Below are 18,270 nucleotides of genomic sequence, written 5' to 3'. Positions count from 1 at the left end.
CTACAAGTTCTCTGAATGCTGAGCTGTGTATAACCCCGCCCACACCACTGATCGGAATGCTGAGCTCTGTATAACCCCGCCCATACCACTGATCGGAATGCTGAGCTCTGTATAACCCCGCCCACACCACTGATCGGAATGCTGAGCTCTGTGTAGCCCCGCCCATACCACTGATTGGAATGCTGAGCTCTGTATAACCCTGCCCACACCACTAATTGGAATACTGAGCTCTGTATAACTCCGCCCACACCACTGATTGGAATGCTGAGCTCTGTATAACTCCGCCCACACCACTGATTGGAATGCTGAGCTCTGTACAACCCCGCCCACCACTGATTGGAATGCTGAGCTCTGTATAACCCTGCCCACACCACTGATTGGAATGCTGAGCTCTGTATAATCCCGCCCACACCACTGATTGGAAGATTTCTGTGTACACTGTGCATAGATAAAGAGCTGCCAATCAGTGGAGGGGACGGGACTACACAAAGCAGTTGACTAGGAGGCATGAGACACTTAGTCCTGTAGTGATAATCTCCTGCTGATAAAATACTTATTTTATTGAAACAACAAACACACAGCCTAGTAAGTGACACACCACTGGAATCAGGGTCTCAGCCCCTACATCAGATTACATAGCAGAAACCTGAGAACAGATTCTCACTTAGAGATACCAACGTAATTTTATTTTATTTCACATATTTGTATTCAAATTTTTGGAAAAATCAAGAAGCATTTCCCTAGTATATCCGTATTGTCTGTAAGGGTATGCTCAAACATGTCGGATTTTAACGTGAAGTTTGGCTGCAAATTCTGCTTTCAAATCCAAATCTGAAGACAATCTGCATCCAAAATATTACTGTTCTGTTCAGATGTGTAGTTTACTTTACTCTGAACCCTGTCTAGGTAAGAAAATAGAGGAAATGTGGCTGAATAGGAATGATGCTATTTCTGGGGAAAATAACCAGTTCCCTTACTGCAAAAACACAGCGCCTCTATAAGGGTATTTTCACACGTGGCATTTTTTTCTGCAGCAAAAAAAAAACAACAGGAAAAACGTGGATGAAAACACTGCAATTTTTTTCTGTGGCAAAACTGGAAAAATGTGGCAAAAACACCAAGTTTGAACATACCCTTATTCTTCAGACAGTAGTCTGTCCTCAAACCCTGTGAAGGATATTGCAAGAACAGAACTGGACAGTGAAATAACAATCGTCAGAATATTTTGTCTAATTTTATTAATTTATTTTGTTTATTTCTTTAGAACATAGAAAAATAATACATATGGCTTGTAGTGGCACAATTTAGACATTAGAATCAAACAGACGGCAGAAAGCTGGGAGGTTGAAGAGTTTTTAGTAAAATCAGAACAAGTCTTTATTTTAATGGTCTTTATAGTTTTTAAAGTTGGCAAATATTTTACCAGGAAAATAACTTTTTTGAACACATTTCATACATAATAAAAAAATCATCTCTTTTTAATATATCTAATGTTTTATCAGAAAATACAAAACAGAATGGGATTTTACTTCAAATCAAGCTACAATAGAGTTTCATAAGTAGAATTTTTGCAGTATGTTTTTTTTTGTGAAAGTTAGGTGAAGTTCCCACGGTGAGTTTTTGACACTTTCGCACGGAATCCACACAGGATTGTGCCAAGAAATTTTAGTCAAAGCCAAAATACCAGGAAATATCAAAAACAAAGACAAAAGGCACAGCGTCAAAGACGAGATAAAGACGCATGTAAAAAAAAAAAACCTAATTAAAAAATGTATTGAAAAAAAAACACGTCACCTAATTCAGATAATAGGTCCAGAAAATCCGCAACATCAAAAACTCACCAAAATGCTCAACGTGGGAACGTAGCCTAAACAAAAAAAATGTGTTTCTCTTTCTTTAAATCATTCAAGTCAATAAAAGAAATACTAAAATTAAAAAATACAAACCGTCAATAATTTTATTTTGGTTTTTTAAGCAGCAAAAAAAATGCAAGCAAGGAGTTTATAATAATTGACGTTTAGTAAACTGTTAACCCTACATGTGCCGTTTCACGGTAATAGTACCAAAGTTGCAAACTCCGATGCTACACTACTCTTGTAGTCTTACTGGTTCAGTATAATTGGCGCTGGTATTTTCAATTGCACAATTCACAGTGCTGTTCATTGCATAAAAATAGCTCCAGAAGTACCAAATAAAAAAAAGAGAGATAAACGGAAGGTGGACCTTTTTACGCGCTGCCGAAAACACCAATAATGGGTGGTGATTAAAGAATCCTGGAGGCAATGTGGTTAGTCCTGATGAATAAGTCTGTGAATTTTCCACGGATAATAATGAAAGAATCCAGGAGGCGATGTGGTTGGTCCACATCTGGTTGGTCCTGATGAAGAAGTCTGTGAACTTTCCACAGATGGTGATGAAAGAATCCAAGAGGCGATGTGGTTGGTTCACATGTGGTTGGTCCAAATGTGGTTGGCCCTGATGAAGAAGTTTGTGAATTTTCCACAGATGGCGATGAAAGAATTCAGGAGGCAATGTGGTTGGTCCTGATGAATAAGTCTGTGAATTTTCCACGGATAATAATGAAAGAATCCAGGAGGCGATGTGGTTGGTCCACATCTGGTTGGTCCTGATGAAGAAGTCTGTGAACTTTCCACAGATGGTGATGAAAGAATCCAAGAGGCGATGTGGTTGGTTCACATGTGGTTGGTCCAAATGTGGTTGGCCCTGATGAAGAAGTTTGTGAATTTTCCACAGATGGCGATGAAAGAATTCAGGAGGCAATGTGGTTGGTCCTGATGAATAAGTCTGTGAATTTTCCACGGATAATAATGAAACAATCCACGAGGCGAAGTGGTTGGTCCACATCAGGTTGGTCCTGATGAGGAAGTCTGTGAACTTTCCACAGATGGTGATGAAAGAATCCAAGAGGTGATGTGGTTGGTTCACATGTGGTTGGTCCAAATGTGGTTGGCCCTGATGAAGAAGTATGTGAATTTTCCACAGATGGCGATGAAATAATTCAGGAGGCAATGTGGTTGGTCCACATGTGGCTGATCCCGATGAAGAAGTCTGTGAACTTTCCACAGATGGTGAGGAAAGAATCCATCAGGCGATGTGATTGGTCCACATGTGGTTTGTCCTGATGAAAAAGTCTGTGAACTTTGAAACGCGTTGACAATAAAACCGCAATTCTCTACACGTCGCCTCCTGGATTCTTTCATCGCCATCTGTGGAAACCATTATTTGTGTCTTTGGCAGTGCAAAAAGGGTCCATCTTCTGTTTATCTCCCTTCCTAGAATAAACTCTTAGATCAGCAGCAGCCGTTGTTTCAAGCATTTTATGGAGCTGTGGTCCCACAACCCTGCCAGGTGAGCACATTCCTGCACCACCTATTTTTCCATCATCTATATGCGTAAGCCCTTATGTTGCCCTTTTGTTTTTCAGCTTTCCCATTGGAAAATACAAAAAAAAAAAAAGCACACAGTTTTCAATATTGCAAGTTTCAGACTTTTCCTTCTATCTAAAGGCTTTGGCTTAAAAGAAAAAAAAACTGCATAAAAAACAACCACACAAAAATGGCACGTGAATTCAGCTTCACATTCTGGTGCAATTTTTTATGCGGTATTAGTCAAAGTATCATATAGAGTGAAATCATCCATATGCTTCCAAAACAAGACTTACATAGGCGTCAGATTAGAACGCAAAAGCAGCAGTGAAAAAAATGAGAAATTGCTGCACAGTTCAGAAAAAAATGAAAATTAAGAAAATACACACGGAAATATTGTGAGTTCTTACAGATGGAGAAGACGTCTCAAATCAATAATGGACATTTTCAGCTTTAATTGGCTGAAGCAGAGATGTCTTGTGCTGTTTAATGATGGTAATGAGTTCGGCAATGCATAGCATATTATTATTATTATTGCCCTTGAAGGTGTTTTCGTGTTAATTCTCTATAAAATACATTTAGAAAAATGTGCAAAAGAACAAGATTATTATTATTAACCTGAAGGACAGGAGTAAAAGGTAAATGTTTGTTTAAGTCTCCGCCGTTATCCTCATATGAAATTAGACCTTTACTTCTGCTTAGATTGCACTTATCCGGAGTGCGTAATTGGCAGCAAAATACTTCAGTTACTTAATGCACAAGAAGTCATCACAAATGCACCGATGGTGGTAAAAGAGAATAAAAAAAAAAAAAAAAGCAAAAAAGTTACCATCCTTAATAGAGTCCGATTTGACACAATTTGTTTACATTTCAGAATCGGCGTACATCCCATTAATTAAATAATCTACTTGAGTATAGTCTTTTTTCTTGTAGCTCTCGTAAGCCTGAAGTATAAAGAGGACTATTACAGCTAAAAAGAACAAGTTTCCTAAGAGCAGTACGGCCAGCAGAAAGCTGGTATTCTGGACGCGTTTCGTTAAATCCCCGGCAATAATAACGATACTGGCATCATCTTTCTGTTGGTTTCCATCCGTAGAAGAAGACACGGTAGGCGGCAAGACGTGAGAGACTGGCGTAGAAGTTTTGCTTGTGGTTGGGTTACTGCTGGGTGATAGAGTTCCTGGCATGGTCGTAGAATTGGTTACAGTAGGTAAAGAGGTCTCAGGCAACTTTGTAGGTACGGGGTTTGTCGTTTTCGGCGCTGTCGTATTTGGTTGTATCGTGGTGCTTAATTTTTCGTTTTCCTTTGAAGTGATGACTTGCGTTGTAGCCGCTGTTGGAGTATTGATGATTTGTTTTGTAGTCACTGTTGGAGTATTGATGATTTGCTTTGTAGTCACTGTTGTAGCGGTGGTTTCAGGTTTGGCTGTTGTTTCGTATCGACTCGTAGTGATAATATCCTCTATAGCCGATAGTGGAGTTGTCATGGGTAATATTTTCGTCAAAACTATTGGCTCAGTTTTCTCGATAACCGTTGGAATCATGACTGTAACTGTATCAGGGATTTTTTCTTTAGGGTTTTCTTTCTCAGTTATTAAAATATTTTGCTTTGTTGTTGCCTTTGCTGTTGTGTTTTTAAGCCCCTCAGTGAGAATAGATTTTGTTGTTGCCTTTGCTGTTGTGTTTTCAGGCTCCTCAGTGAGAATAGATTTTGTAGTTGCTTCTGTGCTGGTAGTTACTATTTCAATTTTTTTTGGAAAACTTTTTATCGTTGTACTAGTTGTGGATTCAGCAGTTGTCGTGATTTCTGCTGTACTAGAGGTTGTTGGATTAGATTTTTTTATTTCCTCGGTGCTTGTAGTAGTTTGTTTTGTACTAGTTGTGGGCTCAGTAGTAGTTTTTGTCATGAGTGCTGCCGTTGTAGATGTTTTTAAAGTAGTTATTGCTTTTACTGTGTTGGCATCTGGTATTTCTGGTTGTTTGGTAGTAGGAGGCACAGATTTAGTGGTGGCTGTTGTTGGTTTAATTGTTGCATCTTGGGTTTTCATTTGTTTTTTATTCATTTTTATTGTTGGTGTAGGTCCTACGAAGGTTATTGCGGGTACAGAAGGAGTTGGGGTCACTTTATTTGCCACAGTCCTTTTTGCAACATGTTTTTTCTTGTCTTTAATTTTTTTTTCTGTATTTCTTTTTCTTCTTTTCTTTAAAAAATTTAGATCTGTTCGATGGTTAAAAAAATGAATAAAATTACCAATCTGCTTTAAAATTCAGCAACAAAATAATAAGTCAAATATTATCCTAGCCTAGGAACCAGGTCAGAACGGGAAGATGTTGGCACTGACACAATTGAACACATCCTAACTTCTGAGATTTAACGGGGATGTCCAGTATTAATTAATTTTTATTTATCCATAGGTTTTCAGCGGTAGAAAATAAATGCAAGAGCTACACGCTTCCTCTCCAGGATCAGCGCTGCTTCTCCTCTGCCGCGGTGACATGATGACTACATTTTCACATGACTAGCGCATTCAATGACTGGGCTCAGCGGTAATGCCAATGTAGATGGAACAAGTTACAGAGCCCAGTGATTGGCTGTAGTGGTAACTTGCGCTCTAGTTGAGACAGCACCACTGCAGTCTGTCAGTAAATGCAGCAGCAGCAGTGGAGAGGCAGCACTTGACCTACGGAGGGTGAGTATAGCTGTATTTGTTCGTTCTTAACTGTACGAGCCACTACCTCCCGGGCCAACACTATAACGGGTTGCAGGGGGAAGCGCTCGGCCGGTCAGACTTCGGGTGTACAGTGTGACGTCATGGCAGTGGCACATAGGCAGATCACTGTGCATACCCAAAATCACAGTGGCCACCGGGGATTTGTGTGATATAGTATGCTGGGAGGAAAGAAAAGGGGCGCTACAGAGACTATAGCTGCGCCTCTATGGGCGTGATATCGGCTGACTGGGCTGGACTGCTCAGCACCAAGTATACGCCACTACGACTAGTCAACCTAAGTATCATATGCAGGAACAAAAGATTAAAATGCTGATTTTACGATTACGCTAGAAACTTCCTTTCAAAGTTGTGAAAAGAGTTTTTTCCAAGCCAGCAAAATGAATTAAAAGCAAAAATACTTTATTATGACTTCATTAAAATAGTAGCATGGGCATAAAAAAAAATAAAAAATAAAATTATATATATATATATATATATATATATATATATATATATATATATATATATATATATATATATATATATATATATATATATATATATATATCTGACGCATTTCGAGTCCAGCTGACTCTTATCTACGATTAAGAGTCAGCTAGACTCGAAACGCGTCAGTTATATTTTTTACTATTTTAATGAAGTCATAATAAACTGATGCGTTTCGAGCCTAGCCGAGTCTTAATTGTAGATAAAAGTCAGATAGACTCGAAACGCGTCAGATATATATATATTTTTTATACCCATGCTACTATTTTAAAGAAGGCATAATAAATTATTTTTTGCTTTTAATTCGCCTTGCTGGATTGAAAAACCTCTTGTTACAACTTTGAACGAAGCTGCTTGACAATCTCACAAGCTTTATTCGTGCATATTGGAGTGGATTGCTCGGGAAACCAGACTGAACAAACATACATACATACATACATATATTGAATGGGGTGAGCTGTATCTACAAACTTTTTATATTACTTTCTAGAAACTTTCCCTTAACATTGGGGTTGCTTGAAAGAAGTGTTTAATGACTATTGCAGCGGTGTAATTAATTAATAGGGGTAAATCCTGCTGTCAGATTCCCTTTAATCCGATCATACATATCAGATGGCTGTAGGCCAAACAATGGGTCGTTCAGCCGGTAGCACGCTCAGCTGGCTCTTCCTGAAAGCCCCCTGTGTTCTCTTTGAGAGTCCCATCGCCAGACATATCTTTGGGAGCCACTACAATCGCCAGTCCGAAATCAGATTTGCCAGATTGATATTTCCCCAAACAATAAATTGTCCAGGGACCTTACAAACAGACTGTCATCCGAACCTGTTGATATTTGCGGGTTTGGCCGACATTAGCTGGATTGTGAAGGTTAACATATGTATTATTAAGTGTAGAGTGCCCCAAACTTACCTAAAGGTGGATCTGTGATCACTTTATCTTCAGGTGTGCGGCATAATCGGTTACAAAGCAACGCTGCACACCACTTGTTGAGTAGCAAAGATTTGCTGCAGTTAATATTATCTGGGGAAAAAAATGACAGACATAAATGTTATAAATTAAACAAATTTTCCAATTTAAAGGGACCCAAATCCTCAGTTTAAATAAGCAGTTGACTGATCTCATAGTTTGAAAAGGCTACAGTGTATTTTCGGTCCGACAAAACATCGGATCAAACCTGGACGAGTGTTATTCTAAGGGGCCGTGCACTTGTCATATTTTTTCCTTGAACAGAGATTGGTCCAGGGAAACAAATGGCAGCATGGCCGAGTTTAATTCGATATTCGGATCGCACTCGGCCAAGGTGACCTAATAGACTGAGGGACCATCCTGATTGGGTCACCTTGTCGTGGTGGGATGGCTTTTATGCTTTTCTTTTTAACAAAACAGTGTCAACTAAGTCCCCTCTGTTATTTACATGTATTACTACTAATTACTTACTTACTGCAGAGTATTTATCCTAGGTTTTGTCTGTGTGAATGTGCACTTACTGGGCGTGCCGGCCCATTTTTTCAATAATTACAAAAAAAAAGAAGTCAGAATTGATGTCGATGGCATTTCGACATCTTGAGCCAATGTAATTAGTGTAGACTGCTGCAAACGATATAATACAAGCTGTAAAAACATCTCACAGGGCGCTGCGGTATAAACAGGTAAAATGTCTTCATAAAGCAGCGCAATATAATCCATCATCATTAGATATGCCAGATGCCGACTTCTTCAGCCCCAAACACATTCACATCGCGTTTTACTAAAATGTCCTTGGTGTACAATCAGAGTGAGACTGGGAATTGGGCATTTAGTAAAAGTAAATATATCTGACAGATACAGATTAGAAATATCCACATACAGCGCAGGCTATACATGTAATGACGCAATGCCACGCAAATGCAATTTGTACACAAGTATGTGAGGTGCAACATTTAGCACTGTATACCAAAATAAAACATAGTAATGAGAACAATAAAGAAGTAAAAACACCAGTACCCACTAACGGCTGTCAGACTCAAAGCTGCTGGCAAACCTACCAGTCTGTTAAAAGTAAACAATAAAACAAGAGGGAAAGGTACCGCGGAGCTGAATTTTATTTTTTAGTGTGTCCTTATACCTTATTTCTCTTTGTCATTTTATACAGTGTGGTTCTTTTAGCGCGGAAGAACATAGTAAAGCACTGAAAAATAAATAGCATTTTAATAAAAATCTTACCATGCATCTGTCACCAGGTTTTTGCCACCTAATCTGAAAGCAGAATAATGTAAGGGCAGAGACCCCGATTCCAGCGATATATCACTTACTGGGCTCCTTAGTGTAGTTTTTATGAAATCATTGTTTTATCAGCAGGAGATTATCAATAGAAGACTATTTGGCCTGCTGCCAGGTAGTCCAGCCACGCCCCCCACCACTGATTGGTTGCTTTCTGTTTATGCAGAGCGTACACAAAAAGCAGCCAATCAGTGGTGTGGGCGGGGTTATAGAGAGTGCAGAATTCAGAGAACTGCGAGATCTGCAGCAGATAAATCAGTTTTTAATAAAAACTACAGCACATAGTAGAGTAAGCGATACGTCACCAGAATCAAGATCTATGCCCCTGTATCATGCTGCTCTCAGACGAGGCAGCAAAAACTTGGTGACATTCCTTTTAAAAGAAAAGTCAAGTCCACTGAGGCATGTCGGAAAACTGAAATTACTGACAACCTTACTAAAAGAAAATAATGATCACAGTCGTGTATTAAAAAAACACATATACAAAATAAGACAAAACAACTGTAAAAACAGCATGTTAAAGAGGATGGTCCAACTGAAAAAGCTGAAGTTGTCCAGGTTACAGGTATTGTGACATTGTGCCCATTCATGTCTGATTTTGGTCTGAGTGTTGCATCAAAACCGACAGTGAAAGTTTATGGGTCCGTTAAAAAAAAAAATCCGAGAGCACTCGCATGACATCAGAGTGCAGTCCGATTTTCTAGGTCTGTTAGAACGGAGAAAGTGGAAAAACTGTTTTTTTTCATGTACGAGAAAAACTGATGACACGTGGACCGAACTCTGATGAAACTAGTATGAAACGCGATGACGAAACTTGGTCCGTTATTCTCGTATGTGAAAAAAAAAATTAAGTGTGAATGAGAACTAAGAAGTGTCATTTATGTCTGGGCGAAACAAATCACTCATTTAATGTTCAGAAATTCATTTCTATCTCACAAACACCGGCACAGAGAAAAGACATCCAGTGCAAATGTGCTGCAATAATCGAGAATCGGGACATCATGATCACTTACCCGGGGACAGGCTCTCCCTGCAGATTTGTCTACACTCCACCTCATTGCTGATCTCAGACACCTCCGGCAGACGCACCGCCGCATTCTCTGCCGATACAACCCTGCTATCAGATAGGCACAGGTTCACTGACCACACCAGTACGACAGTCTTCCACATCATGGTGGGAATCTGTAGACGGTCATCCACGGCAAGCGTCCGTTTCAGAGCAGCATAATGAACCTACAACGACACAATGAAGCAATTATATATATTGAGACCAGCACTGATCATACCACACTATTAGGCCTCATTCAGACGTCGCATTGTTGTTTTGCATATAAGAAAACAATAGACCATTTTCTAGTGCACTAGATCTGATGTTCATCCATTATTGGTCTTGTTTCTGTTTATACCATCAGTGCGGCATCTGTTTTTCTAGTGTTCAAAAAAATTTTTTTTGCAAGCCTATCTGATCATTTAAAGGGGTTGTCCATCCCTGGTGAAATCTTTATCAAGCAAACAAGCTTTCTGAATTCCAAAAGCGTGTAATGCATCAGCAGTTAGGATTCCAGCAATTTGCATGCTTCAGTAATGTGCCGATGAGCGTCTCAGAAGCGTCTCATTATTTTCTAATGCGGCTGAGACTCTAGTCGGCACATCAAATACTTGTGTTCACGTGTGACCACTGGAACCAACAGGCGGAGCCGAATCTTACTGGTGTTGTACATTATGCAACGTTAGGATTGGGCAAGTTGCAGCAATGGCTGAAAAATTTCACCTGGGATGGACATGCCATTTAAAACCAGGTAAGACTGGGTTAAATCGTAGCACTGCAGGTCTTGATTAGATGCACATGGCTAGCTTTGACTAAGAACCAGGAAATGGGTTCACCTTGTGTCAGTCTACTGGGGGTTGAACAGCGTGGAGTGTGCTTCTGATGAGTGGCCAGCCAAAATGTGAGCTGTAAGTGGGAAAGAGACAAGACAGAGTCTCTCTCTGAATGGAGACTGCTTGGGTCAGCTAGGAAAGCTGAACAGCCTGTGTGGTGGAGTTGTAGGGAACGTGTGGAAGCAGCCTGTTCAGTGTGAACTGTGCCCAGAGTTGAACACTTCTGTTTGGCGTTGAAAGGCTGAAGGGGATACAGAGACTGGAAGGACCGTACCACTTCTTTGTATAAAGTTTGCTCAGGAAGAAAGGACTGTAATCTGTTTGGGTGAGCCCGCGCTGACATATATGTGCCTGCTGGATCAACTGTTCAATAACTAACATATGTCCTTTTTATAAGACAGAAAATTGGTAAAAAAAAAATGGACACGTGGCACATGCTATATGATGGATATACGTTGTATCTGGGAAACACACGGATAGAACATGAATGTGAAAAATGGACGTCTGTATGAGGCTTTGATGTCAGGAAGTAAATGTAGGTGACTCCGGGATTGATAACTTTGGTGCAGGATCACTGGGCACCGTCAAATTAGCATTAGAACATCACAACATGACGATTAGGATCTGGCCAAGTGAGAAGTGGAGGAGACCTTGGGATGGTCTAAATTCATCTGAATAAAAACACAATGAAGGTCACACATATTTTCACAACCGTCTCCTGTGGGACAGCTGTCTGCAGAGAACATGTCGCTGTAGAAAAATGTCACTCTATAACCAACTTATCAGGCTTATCGTTACCGCCCTTGACAATTAAAACCTAAGGAAACCTTCACAAAATTACTAGGTTTACTGATTTGGTTAATTAATTGTATATTTTGATAGATCAGACTTTTTATCCTCTTAATATATTGCAGTCATCATATAATACAGCACTGTGTACTTACAATTGCTCATTTTGCTTTTCTACCCAGCTAATTCTTCTCTTTTCCATTAGGTCTATGACATTATCTATGAAAAACTGACCAGCTGAATCCTTCTAATCTCTATGTAGGGACAGGAGGTCAATTTTCCCTACGTGAGTCATCACTGCAAAAGTCCCTGGCAGAGGGGGGGGAGCAGCTGGGTCAGGAGATTAAGAGGGGGATGACTCATGCATGGAAAAAAAGACTTCTTGTTTCTACATAAAGCAGAGAAAAGACAAGAATTATCTGGGTAGAAAGGCAAAATGAGCAATTGTAAGTACACGGTGCTATATAATATGATGACTGCAATATATTAAACTTGGATTGGAGGAGGAGGAGGAGTGCTTCTTTAAGGAATAACCATATTGTTATTAGTACATGTGGTGATACCAAAGATGTTCATTTAAACTTTTTTTAATTTTACTATATCTGTTTTTTCTGCGGCAGATCTAGCGGTTCTCTGAATGCTGAGCTATGAATGCGGAGCTCTGTATAACCCCGCCCACACCACTGATTCGCAGCTTCCTGTGTTCACTGTGTATAGGCAGAAAGCTGCCAAATCAGTGGTGTGGGCAGGGTTATACAGAGCTCATGAATATGGCTGGCTGCATGGCTGCAGGTTACTAGTCCTCAAGTGATAATTCCTGCTGATAAAACAGTAACAGCGAGCAGCCCAGTAAGTGATATATCACTGGAATCGGGGTCTTTGTCTCTACATCATGCTGTTCTCAGATTAGGTGGCAAAAAAACCTGGAGACAGATTCCCTTTATGACATGTGTTCATGATTAGTGTCTGCAGCAGATTTTCCCGCTGTGTTGGCAAGAAAAACGCTGAGTAAAATATGAGCGTTTTTTACTTTATGCTGCAAAACAAACGCTTCGATGGTTCAAATCTGCAAGGAAAAAAATACCTAGCATGTGCAGGAGATTTCGGAAATATTATTAACTTTGCTGGTACTGTAAAATGCTATGTTTTGAAAAAAAAAACAGAAAAAAATGCAACGTGTGAACAAGTCCTTACAGTATAGATCGAAGCATAGCATAGCTTGAAAAAAAAAAAAGCTATTGGAGCGGACACTGCTTTTCCATCTCTAGTGTCTCTCCATTACCTTATTCAACAGGATCTATATGGAAACCTCGACCTAGGATTGATCCCACCATGGTGAATCTGCTGGTGGATTATTGTATATTGCGTTGGCACTGAAGATGTAATATATGTGTTGAAATAATAATATAAATGAACACTGAAGATATTTTTGTCTGGACCTTGATTATGGCTGGGATAGAGCCATTGGTGGCACGATTTCCACTGCCAATGGTCTATAGTGAATGCAGAGTGTTACATCGTCTCCGATAGCAATGATTGTATCGTAACACAAACGACCACATACACTGTGCAGTTATAGGATGGGCTGAGAGCACAAATTCAGGTTTTTACCTCTGATCTCAGTCACTGGTAACCTATAGACATTGCGAATATATATACTAGAAATGTAGCACTAGACTGATCTTTGTGCGCCCTCTAGTGGTATATCTGGGCTACTTTGCATCTTTAAATATCACATAGCACGTTTATATATTTGCCATTGTCCGCAAACATTGAAAACCACTAGGGTTTGCATTAGGTGCAGCGTAATACCAGTAGGCTCAATCTTCTACCGTTTTGCCAAATGTAAAAAAAAAAAAAAAAAAATCCTGAAAAGTCCTTTACAAATTACAGCAGTTGCACTTAAAGTGAATCTGTCACCAGATTTTTGCCACCTAATCTGACAGCAGCATAATGTAGAGACACAGACCCTGATTCCAGCGGTGTGTCACATACTGGGCTGCTTGTTGAAGTTTTGATAACATTTTTCTCAGCAGGTGATCATCAGTAGGGGACTAAGTAAACCTGCTGCCATGGGGTCCTCCATATTCGTGACCTCTCTATAACCCCGCCCCCACCACTGATTGGCTGTGTGCTCACAGTGTACACAGAAAGCTGCCAATCAGTGGTGTGGGCGGGGTTATACAGGGCACAGCATTCAGAGAACTAGTAGATCTGCAGAAGATAAATCAGTGATTTTATCAAAATGACATCAAGCAGCCCAGTAAGTGATACATCGCTGGAATCAGGGTCTCTGTCCCTATATAATGCTGCCCTCAGATTACATAGCAAAAACCTGCTGACAGATTCTCTTTAAAGGGGTGTCTCACCATGATAAATGGTTAATATTGCAAAGTACTTGTAAAAACTAGCAATTTACATGTTCTCAATTGCTTAATTCTAGAGTTTACCACTTATTGCCTAAAAAAAAAAGTATATGCGTAGGAAAGCCTCACCGTGTAGTAGATAAAGTGGCAGCTCCTGAATTTTTTCTGCTTGGATCCTATACGTTGACCACCAATAGAATCATAGAGAAAAAAAAACACTCATGGCCTAGGTTACAGGTCATCTCTGCAGGTTATAAGAGGTGGCCGGTCTCCTCGGCAAGGAGCGCTGCACTTGCAAGCTCTATGCAATAAGCTTCCAAAAACTGCCCGGATCTCTGGATTTGGCCAGCTTCAGCCCCCCCTGCACACCTCTAATGCTGCAGAGGATATCCATCTCTGCTTACAGCATTGGAGAACGCACATGGCGGCTCAAACATGGCGCCGGACCGAACGGGTATTTAAGAGAACACCACCCGTCAAGCAGGAAGAAGTGATGTTCTCGTGAAGAATGATCTTGAGAAAACCCATTTTAAACCCAATGGGGCCACGTTCAGATGTAGCAGATTTTCTCAATCAAAGTTCTTTGAGCTGCAACTAGAAATCTGCTCCGGTGAGCAGCGAGTGCCAGGTCTTCACTTCTCACTACTTTGCCATGTCTCTGTTTACTTTGTACATGATCACACCCTGACAAACCCATTCTACCTACAAGGCAAATAAGCAGCAACTTCAGTTCCACAAAGCAAAAAAAAAACAAAACGGAGAAGGTTCATCAAATATGAGCAAGCACTAGTCCTAATAGCAGGGGGCAGAGAGGATTGTCTGCAGCGCTGGGGTCTTGGGCGGACATCTGCATGGACAGTACACATTCTTCACATTTACTTTGGGCTTCTCTATTCTTCTCCAGAAGCAAAAAATTATGAGGCTTATACCCAGCTTTCCAGTTATTGGGGGCCGATGCGATCTAAGATTATTCTGGTGGAGTAAGCAGTGTCATGGAGGAGACACCAGGACCTGTATGCCACCAAGGCTGCGGTCAGACCACCGTATTTTCTCTCTCTGAGAGAATTGGCCGATCACACTCTGATCAAACACTTATCAGAGTTTGATCCAATTTTTTCAGATGTGGAGAAGATGGGAAAAAAATAATTCTCCATCTCCTCCATTCAGTCAGTGTGTGGAAATCGGACTGCACTCAGATGTCATCCGAGTGCAATGCGATTTTTTTTACTTGCATGGCTGAGTGCAATTCCGATTTACGGACGCAAATTTAGCATGCTGAGATTTTTTCTCAGTCCGAGGAAAAAAATCAGACATGTGCACGGCTCCACCGAATAATATTGTTCTGAGGTGGGATCCATCGTTTTGTCGGATCACACTCGGGCTGAAAATAAGGTCTTCTGCGTCCTGCCCTTACTCATATTAATTGGACAGATTAATTGTAAAGTGCTGCAGAATATGTTGGCGCTATATAAATAAAATTATTATGATATTATTCCCTCTAGACCAGGGGCCTCAAACACGCGGCCCGCAGGCACCATAGACCCCGATCGCGGCCCGGTGCAGGAGCAGCGGACATCAGCGCTTTAGTTCAGTGCATTGCCGTGCAGAGACCGGCTCTCTGCAATACCAATGCCAGTCACCGGCCTATCAGAGGCCAGCAGCAGACATCTGTGTCCCAGCGCAGCGGAGTATGACGTCACTGACATGCGCAGATGATAGGCCGGCGGCTGGCATTGGTAAGGCTGTGCAGAGAGACGGTCTCTGCGCAGCAATGCACTCAACTAAAGCGCTGATGTCGGCAGCTCCTGGACCGGGACGCGATCGTCAAGGGGTCTATGGTGCCAGCGGGCCGCAGGTGCAGAAAGGACGCCGAGGGAACCGAGGACAGGTGAGAAGAATCTTTTTTTTTCTCTGATATGTATGTGAAGAACGGCACAGGGAACATATCCACAATATGGGGACCTGGACGGGGGGCATTACGACAAGATGAGGACCTGGACGGGGCATTACAACAAGATGAGGACCAAAACGGGGCGCATTACGACAAGATGAGGACCAAGACGGGGACATTCCTCAAACATGGGGACCAGGATGGGGACATTCCTCAAACATGGGGACCAGGATGGGGACATTCCTCAAACATGGGGATCAGGATGGGGACCTTCCTCCAAGATGGGGACAAGGATGAGCACATTACTACAATATGGCGACCAAGATGGGGACATTCCTCAAACATGGGGACCAGGATGGGGACATTCCTCAAACATGGGGACCAGGATGGGGACATTCCTCCCATATGGGGACTATGATGGGGACATTCCTCAAACATGGGGACCAGGATGGGGACATTCCTCAAACATGGGGACCAGGATGGGGACCTTCCTACAAGATGGGGACAAGGATGGGGACCTTCCTACAAGATGGGGACAAGGATGAGCACATTACTACAATATGGCGACCAGGATGGAGACATTCTTACAATATGGCGACCAGGATGGAGACAATCTTACAATATGGCGACCAGGATAGGGACCTTCCTACAAGATGGGGGACCAGGATGGGGACATCCCTCAAACATGGGGACCAGGATGGGGACATTCCTCCAATATGGGGACCAGGATGGGGACATTCCTCAAACATGGGGACCAGGATGGGGACATTCCTCAAACATGGGGACCAGGATGGGGACATTCCTCAAACATGGGGACCATGATGGGAACATTCCACAAACATGGGGACCAGGATGGGGACATTACTCCAATATGGGGACCATGATGGGAACATTCCACAAACATGGGGACCAGGATGGGGACATTCCTCCAATATGGGGACCAGGATGGGGACATTCGTCAAACATGGGGACCAGGATGGGGAAATTCCTCCAATATGGGGACCAGGATGGGGACATTCCTCAAACATGGGAACCAGGATGGGGACATTCCTCAAACATGGGAACCAGGATGGGGACATTCCTCAAACATGGGAACCAGGATGGGGACATTCCTCAAACATGGGGACCAGGATGGGGACATTCCTCAAACATGGGGACCAGGATGGGGACATTCCTCAAACATGGGGACCAGGATGGGGACATTCCTCCCATATAGGGACTATGATGGGGACATTCCTCAAACATGGGGACCAGGATGGGGACATTCCTCCAATATGGGGATCAGGATGGGGACCTTCCTACAAGATGGGGACAAGGATGAGCACATTACTACAATATGGCGACCAGGATGGGGACATTCCTACAATATGGCGACCAGGATGGAGACATTCTTACAATATGGCGACCAGGATGGAGACAATCTTACAATATGGCGACCAGGATAGGGACCTTCCTACAAGATGGGGACCAGGATGGGGACATCCCTCAAACATGGGGACCAGGATGGGGACATTCCTCCAATATGGGGACCAGGATGGGGACATTCCTCAAACATGGGGACCAGGATGGGGACATTCCTCAAACATGGGGACCAGGATGGGGACATTCCTCAAACATGGGGACCAGGATGGGAACATTCCACAAACATGGGGACCAGGATGGGGACCATGATGGGAACATTCCTCAAACATGGGGACCAGGATGGGGACATTCCTCCAATATGGGCATCAGGATGGGGACCTTCCTACAAGATCATAGAATCATAGAATGGTAGAGTTGGAAGGGACCTCCTGGGTCATCTGGTCCAACCCCCTGCTCAAAGCAGGATTCACTAAATCATCTCAGACAGATGTCTGTCCAGCCTCTGTTTGAAGACGTCCATTGAAGGGGAACTCACCACCTCTCGTGGCAGCCTGTTCCACTCATTAATCACCCTAACTGTCAAAAAGTTTTTTCTAATATCTAATCTGTGTCTCCTCCCATTTAGTTTCATCCCATTGCTTCTAGTCTTTCCTTGTGCAAATGAGAATAAAGATGATCCTTCTACAATGTGACAGCCCTTGACATATTTGTAGACAGCTATTAAGTCTCCTCTCAGTCTTCTTTTTTGCAAGCTAAACATTCCCAAATCCTGCAACCGTTCCTCATAGGACATGGTTTGCAGACCAGTCACCATTCTGGTCGCTCTTCTCTGAACTTGCTCCAGTTTGTCTATGTCTTTTTTAAAATGTGGTGCCCAAAACTGTACACAGTATTCCAGATGAGGTCTGACCAAAGAGGAGTAAAGACCGATAATGACTTCGCGTGATCTAGACTGTATGCTTCTGTTAATACATCCCAGAATTGTATTTGCCTTTTTTGCTGCTGCATCACACTGTTGACTCATGTTCAGTCTATGATCTATTAGTATACCTAAGTCTTTTTCACATGTACTGTTGCTTAGCTCTATTCCTCCCATTCTGTATATGCTTTTTTCATTT

General features: G+C 41.9%; 1 protein-coding gene across 1 annotated transcript in view; it reads right to left on the bottom strand.

Moving 5' to 3' along the window:
• Positions 1-1,223: 1,223 nt before the first annotated feature.
• Positions 1,224-18,270, bottom strand: part of LOC141213730 (uncharacterized) — a 55,470-nt gene continuing 38,423 nt past the window's right edge. The window contains exons 2-4 of the mRNA XM_073665318.1: positions 9,877-10,096; positions 7,514-7,624; positions 1,224-5,604 (exon numbers count right to left, since the gene is read on the bottom strand). Of these exons, the coding sequence (XP_073521419.1) occupies positions 4,250-5,604; positions 7,514-7,624; positions 9,877-10,036 (1,626 nt within the window). The 5' untranslated portion in view covers positions 10,037-10,096 and the 3' untranslated portion in view covers positions 1,224-4,249. The remainder of the gene's footprint in view (positions 5,605-7,513; positions 7,625-9,876; positions 10,097-18,270) is intronic.

Source organism: Phyllobates terribilis, unplaced genomic scaffold, assembly GCF_046119375.1.
Source record: "Phyllobates terribilis strain yellow unplaced genomic scaffold, ASM4611937v1 Scaffold_211__1_contigs__length_3443825, whole genome shotgun sequence".
In the NCBI taxonomy this organism is placed as follows: Eukaryota; Metazoa; Chordata; class Amphibia; order Anura; family Dendrobatidae; genus Phyllobates; species Phyllobates terribilis.
Note: the sequence above shows the minus strand (reverse complement) of the source record. Positions and strands in the feature narration are given on the sequence as shown.